Below are 15,593 nucleotides of genomic sequence, written 5' to 3'. Positions count from 1 at the left end.
TGGGGTTAGGCCCTGTTGATGCCATTACATTCCCTACTTGTGTGAATAACACTGTGCGTATACTGCATACTGTAAATTCACTGTTTTGGCTGGTATTTGTACTCTTTTTTTTTTTTTTTTTTGCCTTTGCTGCCGGACAGTGAACAAGAAGTACCGTGGATCACATGGTAAGATATCTCAGAAAACCAAGTTCAAACCCACACCAGTGGAGAATATTTGTTTATTATCTTGTTTTATCTTGTTTTTATGTACTAACTAAAATACATGTACAAGTCTGTAAAACCATTTGTGCCATCTTAACACACAGCTCTGTTCTCCTATGAAATGTCTTGGAGTTTACAGCTAATTCAATGAAATTGAGTTTTCAGCTCTGTGGATAACAACAATCAAACTTGTGGTGTTCATGGGAAATAATTGATTACAAGCAGTTTGAAGAATCCATAATGAATGTCAAGACTTGCAGAACGTGGTCAATTTTTTATAATGGATAAGTTCACTCAAACGTGAAAATTATGCCATCATTTAAATGATAACAGAATTGTCGTTTTTGGGTGAACTATCCCTTTAATGCACCATTGTATGACAAAATCATTGCTACTGTAGTAACACAAAGTATTACTTTGAATCAAACCCATGACTAGCTATTCAAAGAACAGAATCAGCACCCCAAGAACAGTCATAATACAATTACTTGAATTTGAGCCTCAAAAGAGATAACAAGCATACACCGAAAATGAGATAATGTAACCTAATATTCATAAACTAATATAATTCACATATATATATATATATATATATATATACATAAAGGATGAAGTTTATTTGTCCAGTGGTGATCATGTGATAAAAAGAGGGAATTTGGCTGTTTACCGCATCCCTGATGAATTTAGTACGATTATTGCCTCCCATGGCCACAGGTGAGGCAACTTATCCATTGAAGCAGAAGTATGCAGCCAGAGGATCCCCTGAAACACGCTTCACGCCTCACATAAGATAACACTGTAGGATTTTCGCTCTTACCGCTCCAAAAACAAATATGAGTCTTCCAATGATATATTAGTGTATTGCAAAGAGTTGCCCCATCTGCAAATACAGAGGGAGGGAGGGAGGCCCATGCGCCCCATGCAATCTGTTTCGGCATCGGCTGTTACCAACACGAAAGCCCGCTGGAGACTTGGTTATAAGAAACACATTCCTCTTTACAATATGTTCGAGATTTAGCTTTACATCTGTGATTTGTGAGAATTATAAGGAATTTATGGATGTTTTCCATGCTTCCTTCTCATTGAAACATTAAGTTCAGTCCACATGGTGTTTATGTGGCATAGAGAAGTTTGTCTTTTCTGTCATGAAATACTTCAACCTTTCCTTATTGTAATATTTGCTGGAATTGTTGTCCAAAGTACAAGCATAAATCATAAAGCGAAATGCAATCTTTAGCAGTGACCTTTAATATTCTTTTTGTGAATATTAAAGGTCACTGACAATATTCAGATTAAAGCTTGGCCAATTTTTCAATTAAACTATTACATTCGGTTCCCTCCATCCTGAATATGTGCTTATGACCTCTGTATGCTCCTTGGCATATTTAATAAGTCACATCAGATGCTAACTGTAATTGAAGCGGCCCGTCCCTTTTAAGAATTTCTACGGTATCGCATGAAGTTACTGACAAGTTCCAATTTTTGAGTTAGGCAGCTCTTTCATGCATTTCGTCAAATTCGACATCAAAGGCTTGATTCTAGCATTCGACTTAGTTATTTAAATCCTCATTATCATAAGATTTCAATATTTTAGACATTCTCTAATTTTCCTCTGGATAGAATGAAGCTGATTTAATAGGCAATATTTAATTTTTCACTATTAGACGAGAGATTTGCTTGGGTCGTTTTAAAAATGTAAAAAGCATATTTTCATGCAAGAATGAATTCGCATAACAGCCGGAGGAGGGGGTGGGGAGGAATCCCACCGTTTGGAGCATGTTACAGTACCACTGCCAAAAGATTAATTATTCAAATTATTCTGTGTCAGGCAAGCATAAAACATAAAGATCTGAACTCTGTCTTTTGTCTTTTTCTGAGTGGTAATACCACGAGTCCATGACGCATGTTGGCTGATTTAGTAAAGACCCCACTTTATGTTTCCCATTAAAAAATCTGTTGTTTTATATTATTAACTTCAAATTGGGGACATAACTGATCATTCATTTAAATACAAATGTATTTTAGATCCTTGCAAAAAAAAAAAAGAACCAAATAAAAAACAGCTTAAATCGCCTAGGCCAGTTTTTTATTATTATTATTATTATTATTATTTTATACTGTAGGTTTGTGGGGATTTTGGGTACTTTTGACCATTCAAACCAGCTACATCAACTTGGCCAGGCTGAAAGACCAGCAAACCACCTTAGGCTGGTTTGTTTTGTAGTCTCAGTATAAGTACATCTAAAGTTCTCTCTTTTTTTTTAACCTTCTCCCTGGTTAGATTCAGAGGCCCCTGCGGACCCTGTGGCTCCAGTCATTGTAATTCCACCCCGAAACACTACGGTGGTGGCCGGGGTCAGTGAGGCCACGCTGGAGTGTGTAGCTAATGCACGGTGAGTACGGATATATGGACACACGCTGTTCCCAGCAGCACGCAGTTCACTTGACACTCATTTACCTCGGACAGGTTCACAACCATCAATATTCAGACTTTCTCCATTTAACCTTCATTTCAAAGCCATTATTATAATAATTGCTAAAGTAACGCTTTCAGTGCATTGAACGTGTTTTCCAGAAACATCAGTGATCAACAGGATATATACAATAGTCAACATTTGAAGTGGATCAAAACCTTTCATCAAAGTTATACATGCATTTTTAACAATACCCGTTCTTGTCTTAGAACAACTTTGAAGAACTTTTTTGATCCACTTCCAATGTTTACTACTGTATATAAGATTTACAAGTTGTAAGATTTTTGTGAAGTTTTTGAAAGAAGTCTCTTATGCTTTCATGGATGCATCTGTTTGATCATGAAAACGGTAATATTGTGAAATATTATTACGATTATAACTGTTTTCTCTGCGATTATGTTCTAAAATGTAATTTATTCCTGTGACGCAAAGCTGAATTTTCAGCATCATTACTCCAGTCTTCAGTGTCACATGATCCTTCAGAAATCATTCTAATGTGATGATTTAGTGCTCAAGAAACATTTATCATTATTATTATCAATGTTGATTCTTTAATCTATAAAATGTTGTAACATTAAAAATTACTGTCACTTTTGATCAATTAAAAATGTGCACTTGCTGAAAATAAGTTTTCATTTCTTTAAAAAAAAGATAGTGTATACCAGAAAAATGGTTCTACTATTACTTCTAAGTTACAATTTTGACAAAAACGTACATGTCCTAAGTAGTTAATGTCACCTTGGTGACAAGTTCGCAACAACAAAGCTCAGTACATCACATTTTTGCACTGTCCACAGTCCGGTTGAGAAGCTCAATTTGGTGTGGCGAAGAAACGGCGTGGAAGTGGCCAGCGGTGTGGGCTCCTTCAGCCGACGCTTGACCATCATCAATCCAACCAGTGCTGATGTGGGCATGTATGTGTGCGAAGCCTCGCTTCTGGACAGCAGTGTGAAGCCGGCGGAGGCCAGAGCCTTCCTCACTATCACAGGTAAATCACCTCGTCCAATAAAAGCTCCATTTCTTCCCTCCGACACTATGCTTTCACAGCTGTACGTCTGCAGAGAAACCCACCGTCTTAATGGTTCCACTCAGTGGGGAGTGATGAACAGCAAAGCCCTCTGATAGGTATAGCACTACATTACTGCGCATAAAACCTCAAATTACACACTGTATTAGCTGAGCTAAGAGCTTCTAGGAGAGCCTCAGGCATTACAGCTATTGGTCACAGCGCTCTATGAGAATATCACCAGGTAATACTACACATTAGGATCTTCCTGAATACACACCGCTGAGTGCCATTAGACCTATTTGTAAGTCATCTGATTTATTTAAAAAACAGAAAGTGCACATAATTTGTAGTCTTTTGTTGAAATAACGGCGTGTAAGGAGATAAATGTGGGAGTTATCGTATCTTTAGGACAGCTCAATGCATTCGAAAAAAGGAAGCTGCATCTGCAAACATCTTTGTGTTACATGAATACAATGTTAAATTAATAGAGTAGATTGGTACCTAAAGAAGCCATTTCTACCTCATCTGACATGTAAAATTACTTTATCTAATGTAGTCATAGTATAATGTTAAAATAAAAGTGGTCTAATGTTTAACATTATTACTATTTTTTATATACTATTATCATTATTAGTGCTGCTGTTGTTGTTGTTGTTGTTAGTAGTAGTATAGACACATAAGCTATGATTATTATTTAATTATATTAAATAATTAATAATTGTTGTTGTTATTATAATTATTATTAATATATTTTCCTAAATAATATTCTATTGTATAATAAAACATAAAAAACAGACTTAACTGTAATACTAATTATAGTAGTAGTATAATTAATTTTAAAATATTAATTTAAGATTTTTTATAAAAATGTAATTAATAAATAATTTTCTTGAACACATTTTTATAATTACTACACAAAGCACATTATTTAGATTAACTGGGGGGGGGGGGATGGAGTTATTTAACTGCAACTGTAAGGCCAGTAACACTTTATTCCGATGGTCCACTTTAGACTTTTTACTAACTATAAGTAACTTTGCAACTACATGTTAACTAACTCTCATTAGATTATTAGTAGACTGTCTGCTTAATATCTAACACTTTATTTTGATGCTCCCCAACAGACATTCTACTGACTATAAGTAATTTTGCAACTACATGTCAACTTATTCTATCAACCTGCACCTTAACACCGAACCCTAACCTAACAGTCTACTACAGCCTACTAATATTTTAAAGGTGCATTGTGTAATGGGGATTTCTGAGGATCTATTGACAGAAATAAATATAAGATCCATAACTATGTTTTCAGTGGTGTATAAAGACCTTGCATAATGACCGTTATGTTTTTATTACCTTAGAATGAGACATTTATATCTCCATAACCGTGGGCACCCCCTTATATGGAGGTCGATATATTGTGTCGTCATGTTTCTACCGTAGCCCTAAACGGACAAACGGGTTTCGTTACTATGTTGCTCTCCGTGCAAGGAAGCAAGCTTAGTTCAGCAAATAAAACACTGACACAATGATGAACAAGTAACAATAATATTCGCAATAACATATAGTTTTACTGAATAATTAAGTAAACATAATTTCTTAATTTATCCTTGTAAAGAAACCTGATTGCTGAACTGGCGACTCTCTGCTGTCTCAGACCATGACATATTTTCCTGTCGGCCACCGTAACTTTTGTTGGTTGCAATTCGTAACCTCACCACTAGATGCCGCTAAAAATCACACACTGCACCTTTAATGAGTTAGTTGACATGCAGTTGACAAGTTACTAGTAAAATGTCTAAAGTGAACCATCAAAATAAAGTGTAACCATAAGGCCTACTGTATCACTTGTGAACTATATGTCATGCCAAAGAATAATTCATTGACCAAATTTGTCTTCGTCTCTTAGCGCGAGATAGCAGCATACAACAAGATTCTCAATTTCTTAATTAGCGGTTCCTGAATGATTTCACCTTAGGTTTTCTCTGATTAAAGTTAGTGTCAGGCTAAAATCAGTTTTTCCTGTCTTTTATATTAATATTTAAATATATTTATAGCTACAGTACATATATTTAACACATACTGAGTACAGGCAGTACAAGCTGCTTCTCTTTACAGTTATATAAGGAAACCCATCGAGCTAAACAGCATATTAAATATTTATGCCTCCACATCGGTGTCCATTTGAGAGTCCAGCTGACAGGTGTTCTGAACTCCATGTGAAGTCCAATACATATGTATAGACAGACGAATCCGTAACAGGAGGAATATATTACACTAGGCAAGACTGAGTGGATGTGAATTGATGAATGTGGGCTGTCAGTATGGCACTGCACATAAGTCAGCTTAGTGACTGTTTGGGTGTCTGAATTATATTCAAGATCACTAAGTATGCATTTATTCATCTGCTTATTTGTGTAAAAAAATGCACTTCAGTTTTTTGATGGTCTGCAAGTCTTTCTCAGGAAACATGCATCACAGTTATGTCTCTCAAGCGTAAATCTCTACAATAATATCTCTCTTAAGCTGTACATTATAAGAGATTAATTTCTTGTAAAACTATTAAAGAGATCTATGAAATAGCTCATACAAAATAAATCAATGAATGTGCTTTCTCGCCCCAATTTCCATGATTAAAGCATCTAAATAACTGATTAAAGTAATAATTTACCCCAAAATGAAAAGTTTATTTTCCTTCCTGTCACTCCAAATCAGTGTTATTTCTTTTCATTTTCAGTGAATAACAACTTAAAGGTGCAGTGTGTAATTTCTGCACCACTCCCCTCATCTGCCATTGGACAGACAAACAGATAGACCAGCCCCAAACTCATGCCATTGGTTGAGTCTGTGTTGCTGTTGTCAGGCTGATCAGGATACTCAAAAAAACAGTATTTTTTTAAGCATATTAACCTGTACTTAAACATTAACAACAACAAAAAAACAGTGAGATTAACTGAAATCAAAATCATACCTTAGGGGTACAACACAGCTTTTTATTGGGGCAGTACCCTTAACAAGGACAATGTGTACCACATCTATGCCTAAAAAGTATATATAAAGTACCATAGAGTAGTAATATGTATCATTATGCTACTTCTATTAAACTTTAATGGGTAAAAAAAAATACAATGTTGTCCTTTTAAGGGTACTGCCCTAGTGACAAACTGTTGTACCACTAAGGGTACACTGTTTGCACGTTTTTCTGAGAGTGATGGGTATTTAGAAGATGTCTGAAAGTGCAGCGTGAACACTCTGACTAATAACTCCTTTTGCTTTCTACTGAAGATTTGTAACAACATAGAGGTGAGGGGTTGAACGACTTCAGAATTTTAAAGTCGACATTTATGTGATTAAAGTTGAGTCGAGGTCAAGTAATTAATGAACAATTAAGCCTGAACCTCCAGCTGAGATTCAAACACAGGTTACCTCTCGCACTGCTATGGCATATGACACAGCGTATGTCATAACAGCTTATTTTTATCAGTTCTTTTGTCTTTGGGTTGTTATATTTCTCGCAGATTTCTGCTCATTCTAAATCAGATACAGATACAGTAGCACGGTAAAGATTACATCTATATGAATGCTCTCCACTTATAGTCAAGCTGTGGGTTTTAGTTTAAATTTATGCTTGAACTTTTCAGTTTCTAAGCTATTTTATTGATAACTAAAATCACAGAACAGTGTTGACAATACAGTTCTGCGCTACTGAATGTTTCTGTGCGCGCGATCTGTGCGTTATATGCGAGCTACTGTCTGTATGTGTGTGCGTTACAATGCAGCAGCGGATTAGTTTAGAACGGCGATTAACTTCAATAATATGTTTAAACTCAATAATCTGTTTAAAACGTGTATTCTCCCAATCAATTTTGAGCATCCAGATTGTACAATCAAACATTTGTTGTGGAGAGCTCTCAGAGTATGTATTTATTTGTCATTTTTACTGTTGGAAACGGACATAAAATTACTTCAAAGATTTATTATCCTGTTGCGCCCTCTAGAGGCCATGACCAGAGACTAGTTGACGTCAGGCTTAAAACATCATGGCAGAGCATTAAAGTTGACTAGTCTGTGCAATCCCTTTGACCGAATTGTATTTTATGGGTGAACCATTCTTTAAAAAAAAAAAAAACTTTCATACAGACCTGATTACAGTATAATGTGAACATAATAAATAGTAGATATCCCTCATTACAGACTCATAACAGATGTATTATAAGCATGAAATCTATAATGTAAGACTGCAGCATTGTGAAGTTTCAGTGGCCATCTGTTCCTCTGCAGGAAGTCCAAACATTACAGTAGAGGACGTTGTGTATTAGGTAAGGGAAGTGAAGGAAACATGCCCAACAGTGCTCTCAGTCTTAATTCGACCCTTCCACATGTCTGACTGCCGAAGACACGTGACAACATTAAGCACAGAAGCCGAGTATTTCAATCTTGACAATGTTTATGAATTCATTACTTTTGCTCCAGTAAACGTTCAGTTGCTACAGTAAAGGGAATTAATTTGTCCCACGCCCATCTGCGCTCAATGAAAATACAGTTTTTAGGGAAATATATTGAATTCCACTCACTGAATCACTCGATTATTTCTGAAGCCGTTACGGAATTTCAATACCTCGAAAACGTCCTTCTTTTGTATTCAGTTGAGAAATGTCAGTGTTCTCAAATAAGCTTGTTTGCTTTTGCAGAAGCACCCTATTTCACCGCTGAGCCTAGGAGGAAGATGATGGGAGAGGTGGAGAAAAGTGTGGATATCCAGTGCCAAGCTCGAGGTAAGTGCTTTACGTGTAGGACTTAAACTGAGGGGGTTGGATTGATTCGAGGTTTAAAAGTATACTCTCCAATATGCTTTACACACAAAAGACATACAGAACACCTCAGCCCCCCTCTGATCCATGCGCTTCATCGAGCACTCTGAGCTTTTGTAGTCAGTAAGCTTAGTTATGTAAAGGTATTTATAGCAATCTTCGCATTGCATTCCTTGCGCTGCCACCCACCATTGTGAATTGCCTCCCAGGAGCCCCGTGCGGGTCTATTAACCAACCCCAAAAGCTGCGTCCTGCTGTGTTTGGGGGTGATTTATAAAATCGGTACATTTAGAGGATGTCAGCGTCCCTTCGTCGAAGACAAATGGCAGCCTTTCGGACGAGTGGCGAAGAGTTTACAATTAGCTGTGAGATATGAGGTGTTGATGGGATGGGGCTTAAACCATTATCATTATAGCGTGGAAAAATGGCTGATGAAATGGTATTGGTTTTCTTTCAGAAATATTCTCTAGCTTTCTAATAGTGCCGAAATGGAAAGTCAGCCCAACTGTTATAACCGTACTTATGATACTTGTCCGTTGAGGTTCAGTTTCGGCTCAGCTGCAATTTCAGCGAGGGGTAAAAATGATCCCTCAGCATCAGATGGGCGATGAGAAATAAAAACAAGCGAGTCACCCCGCCGTATCCTCAAGAGCAGAAAGTGGAATCAATCCATTACCTCTCTTATGTGCTGCTTCTGGGACTCTTCTCACTTTTTTATGTAGCTGGATTGAAAGGAATCCTTTTGTTTTGAGAAGTTATACCTCTCCAGAGCAGAATCAGAAGTCTCCAGCTCTAAAGGATCAAGGAAAAGACTATAACACATGCCCAGAGCCCCTCGCTCTTTTGATACGTTTTGGAAAATTTGCACGGCAAAGTCTGTTGCTGTTCGGTGCCGAGTGGAGCTTGATACAGCCGTTAACCACAGGCGAAGAGTGCTAAATGAGTTTGAATAATACAATCTGGTGGCCTTCTCTTGATACAGACGAGAGCCACAGCGAGTGATGATTTTCTCTGTTAGCTCTTTCAGCCGTTACTTAAATCATCCCCCCCGAGAGTGCAGTTTTCCAAGCAGCTGGAATATTCTTAGAAGTGTGCTAGCCGAATCTGTTTGGAGGCTTAAGGCCTCAGATCATCTCATTTCCACTTGACACTTCATCTTTTTTATATCCTACAAAGAGAGCATCTAGTATTTTCAATATTAGACCTTTGAGTGTGTATAATAAAGAGTGTTTAGACCAACACAATCTGTGTGGCTTCATACTGCACAGGCCTTCGCTTCCAAAGGGAAGAAGGGGGATAAACATAGTGTGATTTCACATTAGCAAAATGGATTCACTGAAACTGGGAAGTTTATACAATATAATGCCACCACAGACAATATACCAACAGTTGATGGCCTTAGTTTTAACAATTATCTATCTATCTATCTATCTTTCTATCTGTCTATCTATCTATCCATCCATCCATCTGTCCTTCTATCTATCTATCTATCTATCTATCTGCATGTATTTCTATCTATCTATCTGCTTGTCGTTCTATCTATATATCTGTCTGTCGTGCTATCTATCTGTCTATCTGCCTGTCTGCCGTTCTATCTATCTGCGTGTCTGTCTGTCTGTCTGGCTATCATGTTGGTAGATATTGGATATGTAATTGTGCGTGCTAAATTCCTCTATTTTTACATTTAGATTACCTAACACTCACTTAATGTTAATCTTAAAAAAATGTATTACAGTTAAATGTAATCTTTAGTGATATTCCTTTTGTCAGTGATTAGCCATAATTATAATAATATATTGTCGCAATCAAAATTATTCTTGAAAACAGTTCAACAAAGGCATCAGTAAACTATCAGTAAACCACATCAAAGTAGCAGTTTATCATTCCTTCCATCAAATTGCAAATGCTTTTGGACATGTATCAATTGCTTCCATACAACTCTCTGCTGTTTTTTACATTATCATTTGCTTATGTCATGTCAGTCAAAATGAACTATACTTGTGAATGCTGAATAGTCATTCCATATAAAACTAATAGTCCTCATTTCATTGCTTGAGTCATCACATACAAAAATTTTGAACTAGTTATCAAAATCTGACAAGCAAATTTTACAAAAAAAAATCTTTTTTTTTTTTTTTTTTAAATGTCTCCTAATTTGAACAATTTCTCTCAGGTGAACCTATGTGGCCAGACAGAGAGGAACGTATGGATGTGCATGAATGATTTACTGTACTATGTTGTATGTTCAGTTCCAATATGTACTGCAATATTGTTTACAGTTGTGCTCAGCTCTACCCAAAGGGAGTATGTTAGTTGTAAATAAGGGTGTATTTTTTCTTCTGCACAATGTGAACAAATCAGAATTGCAAAGAGCATATGCAGTAAAAATGTGAAAAATACATATTCAGTGTCTTGTACTCAGTTACCTCACTAAATACAGTAATGTGTAACTTTACTGTAGTTTTCAAATGGCTGTGCAAATAGTATATAGTGCTGTTTTAAACATTTTCAGGCAGTGTCACCAAGATCTGACTTTTTTGCATTGGAAAACATTTACAGAGTACACTGTCATAATGAAAACATGACAAAGCCATTGAGCCGTTCATAAACAATGGTTTCAGGACTTTTCAATCCTGTCAGGACTGAATCTTGGCCCATTCCTCACTTGAAAAAGCTGGAAGATCACAGATAATCATTGTTCACGTTACAACAGCTTTCTTCAAATTCCATCCAATACTTTCAATCAGATTTAAATCCGAAGACTGTACAGGCCACTCCAGCACATTCTCGACTGATCCCTGAACCAGGCTTCAGTAGATTCGGATGTATACTTTGGGATGGCTGTCCTGCAGGAAAGTCCATTGATCACAAGTCTGCACTTAACACATCACCATCTTTTTAAAATGGCTTGATACTTTAAAGAATTCATGATGTCCTTCAAACAGTCAAGTTTTCCACATCTTGCAAAATCAAAGCACCCCCATAACAAGACTGGAGCAGCTCCATTTTTTCACCTCCAATGGCAAGAGTGCCATTCGACAAAAATGCCAACATGAAGGTCATGATTGTCTAGTGTTTTTCTTATACTCTGCACTGAAATGTTTTTTTTTCTCCTTTCATCAGGTCATATTGCAAGTCTTCGGCAGTAAATTGAGGGGGGGGGGGGGGGGGTTGGGGGTTCAGTTGCTCTGATCAAACATTTTATCTCCATTAATGATATTGTGCTTTTTCTTCAACACCCTCAAAGGTTTTCTAGTACAACCAATTTTAAACTTATGAATAAGGCTGCCAGCTGTGTCTCTAGGAACTTTTAGTGGTTTGGAAATCTTCTTGTAGTCATAGACTTTCCAATGTAATAAAACATTTGTTCTCTATAGTTTTTCTAGAGAGCTCTTTTGACTTTGATTGCAACTGTATATATATACAGTATATATATATATATATATATATACTGTTTATATATATGTATGTATATATATATGTATGTATGTATGTATTGGCTCATGCATCATGCATCTTTATATTTTATGACTAAATGATTTTTCTGGGGGAGGGGTTCTGTTTTTTTAAGCTTTCTATATAGTTCCATCACATTTTTAAAGCTTTTTACATTTTTAATAAGCTTTTTCCTATAAAATATTTAATATCCTGGTTACATTTATAATTTAATTTCAACCTTCTGAACCTAACTGTTCAATTGCTACCTTAATCTGACCTTCATCATGACCCATCATGTTGTGTTTTTAACTCACAGGGGTGCCCATGCCCAAGCTGGAGTGGTATAAAGATGCTGTTCCCCTCAGTAAACTCAACAACCCTCGCTACAGGGTCATCTCCAGCATGGGCCTTCAGGTCAGGAAGGTACAGCCCAGCGATGCCGGAATCTTCCAGTGCTTTGCCAGGAACTCGGCCGGAGAGGCTCAGGTCCACACTTACCTGGACGTCACGAGTGAGTCTGACCCCAAAGCTGGGCAGAGGGGCGTCATGCATTCTTTATCGCACATTTTCCAGACTTATTGTTATTATTTACTGCCACACAAACAATGAAGACGTTGCCAAGGGTATTAGATGTGACCTGCTGTAAAGTGCACCTTCTCTCAGCCGTTGTACAACAGTTCCCCGGAGTGACAGATGTGTTGTTCCTAATCTATGGATATGTGATTATCACTCCTTTCTGTAAGAGATGCAACAGAGCAACTCCCTGTGGAGAGGCCTGTCTGGAGTTGATTACATCGTAGTATTTGTCAGGGCAATGCCCCGATCTGTACATGAGGACATTAAGACCCCCTCAGAGGAGCACTCTCATCACACAGATAATTACTACAGCCCCGACTGCACATATTTACTGCATGTAGATTGCCGTAATGATTTTAACTTCCATCCGCATTGACCTTTGAATCATTCGATTGTCCGTGATTGTGCAGAATATTTTGGGGAGTGGAGCTTGTTCATTAAAAAAAACATTATTTCATTTTTAAAAAAGTTTTACAATGTCCTTACAATGTTCAGGGTCAGAAAAATGTAGAAAAATAAAAATGTAAAACCAAAGCTGTTTTGGAGCATAAAACGTTCACTAATAAGGTGAACTTCAGAGTGAAAATAAATAAATAAAATGGTACAAACATTTAGAATAAGTAGCCTTTAATACAGATAAGCTATTCATTTCAGCCCTTAAAAAAGTAAGGAGGTAAAAAAAATGCTGCTCTGAATAGATAGATCTCTTCTTGCATATTGATTGTGCATATCTCGCTCATTGACCAGCAATTCAATCAAAGCTGTGTTAGTTCTTCCGCAGGCTTTATTATTCCTGTATAAATTTGTTTCATCTGAAAGTGATCAAGGACAAATAAAGTGGATGAATGTTAGTGTGGTCCATAAATACTTACCAGGCCTATATCTCCCCAGAGAGATGGGGTCATCGTACAAAACATCAGAGCATATTGAGCATGTTGATTTTCAATGACATACTAACTCTGATTTTTAAGTGAGGAACATTGTGTCAGGATGTACACTTAAAGTGTTCTAGGAAAGATAGTGCTGGCATACCTTTAGAATACATGAATTTGAGAGATATTGATGTTTATTTTATTTTACGAGTAATGTGTAAATACAAGATGTGTCCTAATTAATTTAAGACTTTGCTATGTGTCACAAGTAAAGGCACGTTCACACCAAGAATAATAACTAGGGGTTATACACAAAATTGACGGTTCAGTTTTCCCACGGTTTTGACGTCTCGATTCGCTTCGATTCGGTTCGGTTTAGAAAGCTAAAATTGCTTCTTTTTTTTTCTTTTTTTAACAGTGGTTTAATGAAAAAAATTGTCTTTGTCTTTAAATTAATTCAATTACAATTAAACGTTTCACAAGGATTAAAAAAAATCTGCTAAATCTGTAAACTATATATAGAGCCGCACATTACTATAACATTAAAGGTTGTAGTCTAGACTTTTAACCTAAATTCAGATGCCATTTATTTTTTAGATATAATAATCAACACACAACACATTGTATGAAAACATGTAAACTAAACATAAGGCAGTTTGCATTAACTTGCGTTTTTACTCTAATTTGTTATTGAAATATAATACTTTACACAGTTGTCATTTTCATGAAAGATATTTTAAACATACATTAAATAATCAAGATATCATTAACAGGTTAAGTAAAATATAATACATAGGCTAACATGGTGCATTTATTTAGTGCAAGAGTTCATTTATAGGAACCAAAGTTGTGGACACTGAATCACTTGCCTGTTGTGGTAAATATAATGCTAGTGACAAGCTATGCTGTTTTATTGACGTCTTTCCGCTGCTGAAACACTGGCTGTTTCTCAAAACCAAGAATGCAAAGAACGGACTTGTGTTCTTGGGGAGAACGCTCTTGCTAGTTGTTCTTGGAAGAATGAACTTACAAGGTGACGAGCACACAGAACGCTGCTGACAGTTTGAGGCGATGTGTTCTTGCTGGTATTGCGCTATACCCCCGCACAGCGCCGTCTTCAGTACCCAAACATAACAAGAATTATCGATGATAACAGCCAGATTTTTTGCATGACTGGCCGGTTGGCTCGCTAGCTACACCCGCGTGCGCTTATGGAGATTCTTCACTACCGAAAATGTTTGAGTATATTTTCGATTAGCCATACATTTTTGTAAAAATGGCAATATTTGAAATCTACACAGTAGATTTCTCGCATCAAATGTTCTCAGAAGTTAATTTAGTGATGAAATAGCATACGAAATTGTAGAAAAACGACTTACTGTTGTTCTGCCTTTCTGCTCCCCGCTCCTTCCTTGAATGCCGAAATGAATGCTGGGATATTTCTAGCGTCAAGTTCCAACCGATGCATCCTCGGTAAAATGGGCGTGTTAAGAACACTTCCGGGATTTTTAACCGTTCTTGCCAAAATGCAAACTTGTGTATTGAGACAGTCCTTGGGCAGCGACTGATGACGTTTCACAAGTCCACAAGAACACAAGTACAGACAAGAACGCATATTGAGAAACGGCCACTGATTGAGCGATTACACGAGTTATGATGCCTTTCAGTAAGTATACTGCATCTGTCAACATACCTTCAGGTGTCCATTCTGTAACTGAGGAAGAGATGATCGCGTTTACCCGCGCGCCGCACTGCCGCTTGAAATGAGGAGCTTAGTAGGCCTACAGCGATCTGTCACGCCACAGCAAAGAGCGCCAAAACGCCATTTATTGTTTGAATTTCATGATCAAATAGACAGAATTTGAAAGATTACACCTTGCTTATTATCGAAAGTAACAAAACACGGAGCTTGTTATTTGGTGTTAATGGTGGTTAGGCGACAAAACTGAATTCGTTGTGTACCGTACACATAAGACATGAGGTCCATTGAGCCGGGCGGGGCCGGGGTAGCAGGGGGCTGGGAGGGGCGTGTTCGGTATGCAATGAGAGTATCGCGATTCGAATCGTGTGTTCTGTATCGTGGTTTTTCGGTTCGGTTCGAATATCGTTACACCCCTAATAATAACTATAAAGATAATCATAACGATGACTGTATTAGCGTCTAAATGCTCTGTTTATTATAAGGTTTGCGGAATGGAATGATTAATCAA

General features: G+C 37.1%; 1 protein-coding gene across 2 annotated transcripts in view; it reads left to right on the top strand.

Moving 5' to 3' along the window:
• Window positions 1-15,593, top strand: part of sdk1a (sidekick cell adhesion molecule 1a) — a 391,713-nt gene that overhangs the window by 281,993 nt on the left and 94,127 nt on the right. For both annotated transcript variants that reach the window (XM_077213331.1, XM_077213330.1), the window contains exons 6-9: window positions 2,485-2,596; window positions 3,475-3,665; window positions 8,378-8,461; window positions 12,252-12,446. In XM_077213331.1, the coding sequence (XP_077069446.1) occupies window positions 2,485-2,596; window positions 3,475-3,665; window positions 8,378-8,461; window positions 12,252-12,446 (582 nt within the window). The remainder of the gene's footprint in view (window positions 1-2,484; window positions 2,597-3,474; window positions 3,666-8,377; window positions 8,462-12,251; window positions 12,447-15,593) is intronic.

The sequence above is a fragment of the Siphateles boraxobius genome, unplaced genomic scaffold (genome assembly GCF_051911475.1).
Source record: "Siphateles boraxobius isolate OS27281-9 unplaced genomic scaffold, OSU_SipBor_1 66, whole genome shotgun sequence".
Taxonomy (NCBI): Eukaryota; Metazoa; Chordata; class Actinopteri; order Cypriniformes; family Leuciscidae; genus Siphateles; species Siphateles boraxobius.
The sequence above is the reverse complement of the archived record's forward strand: the minus strand, read 5'-3'. Positions and strand labels throughout refer to the sequence as shown.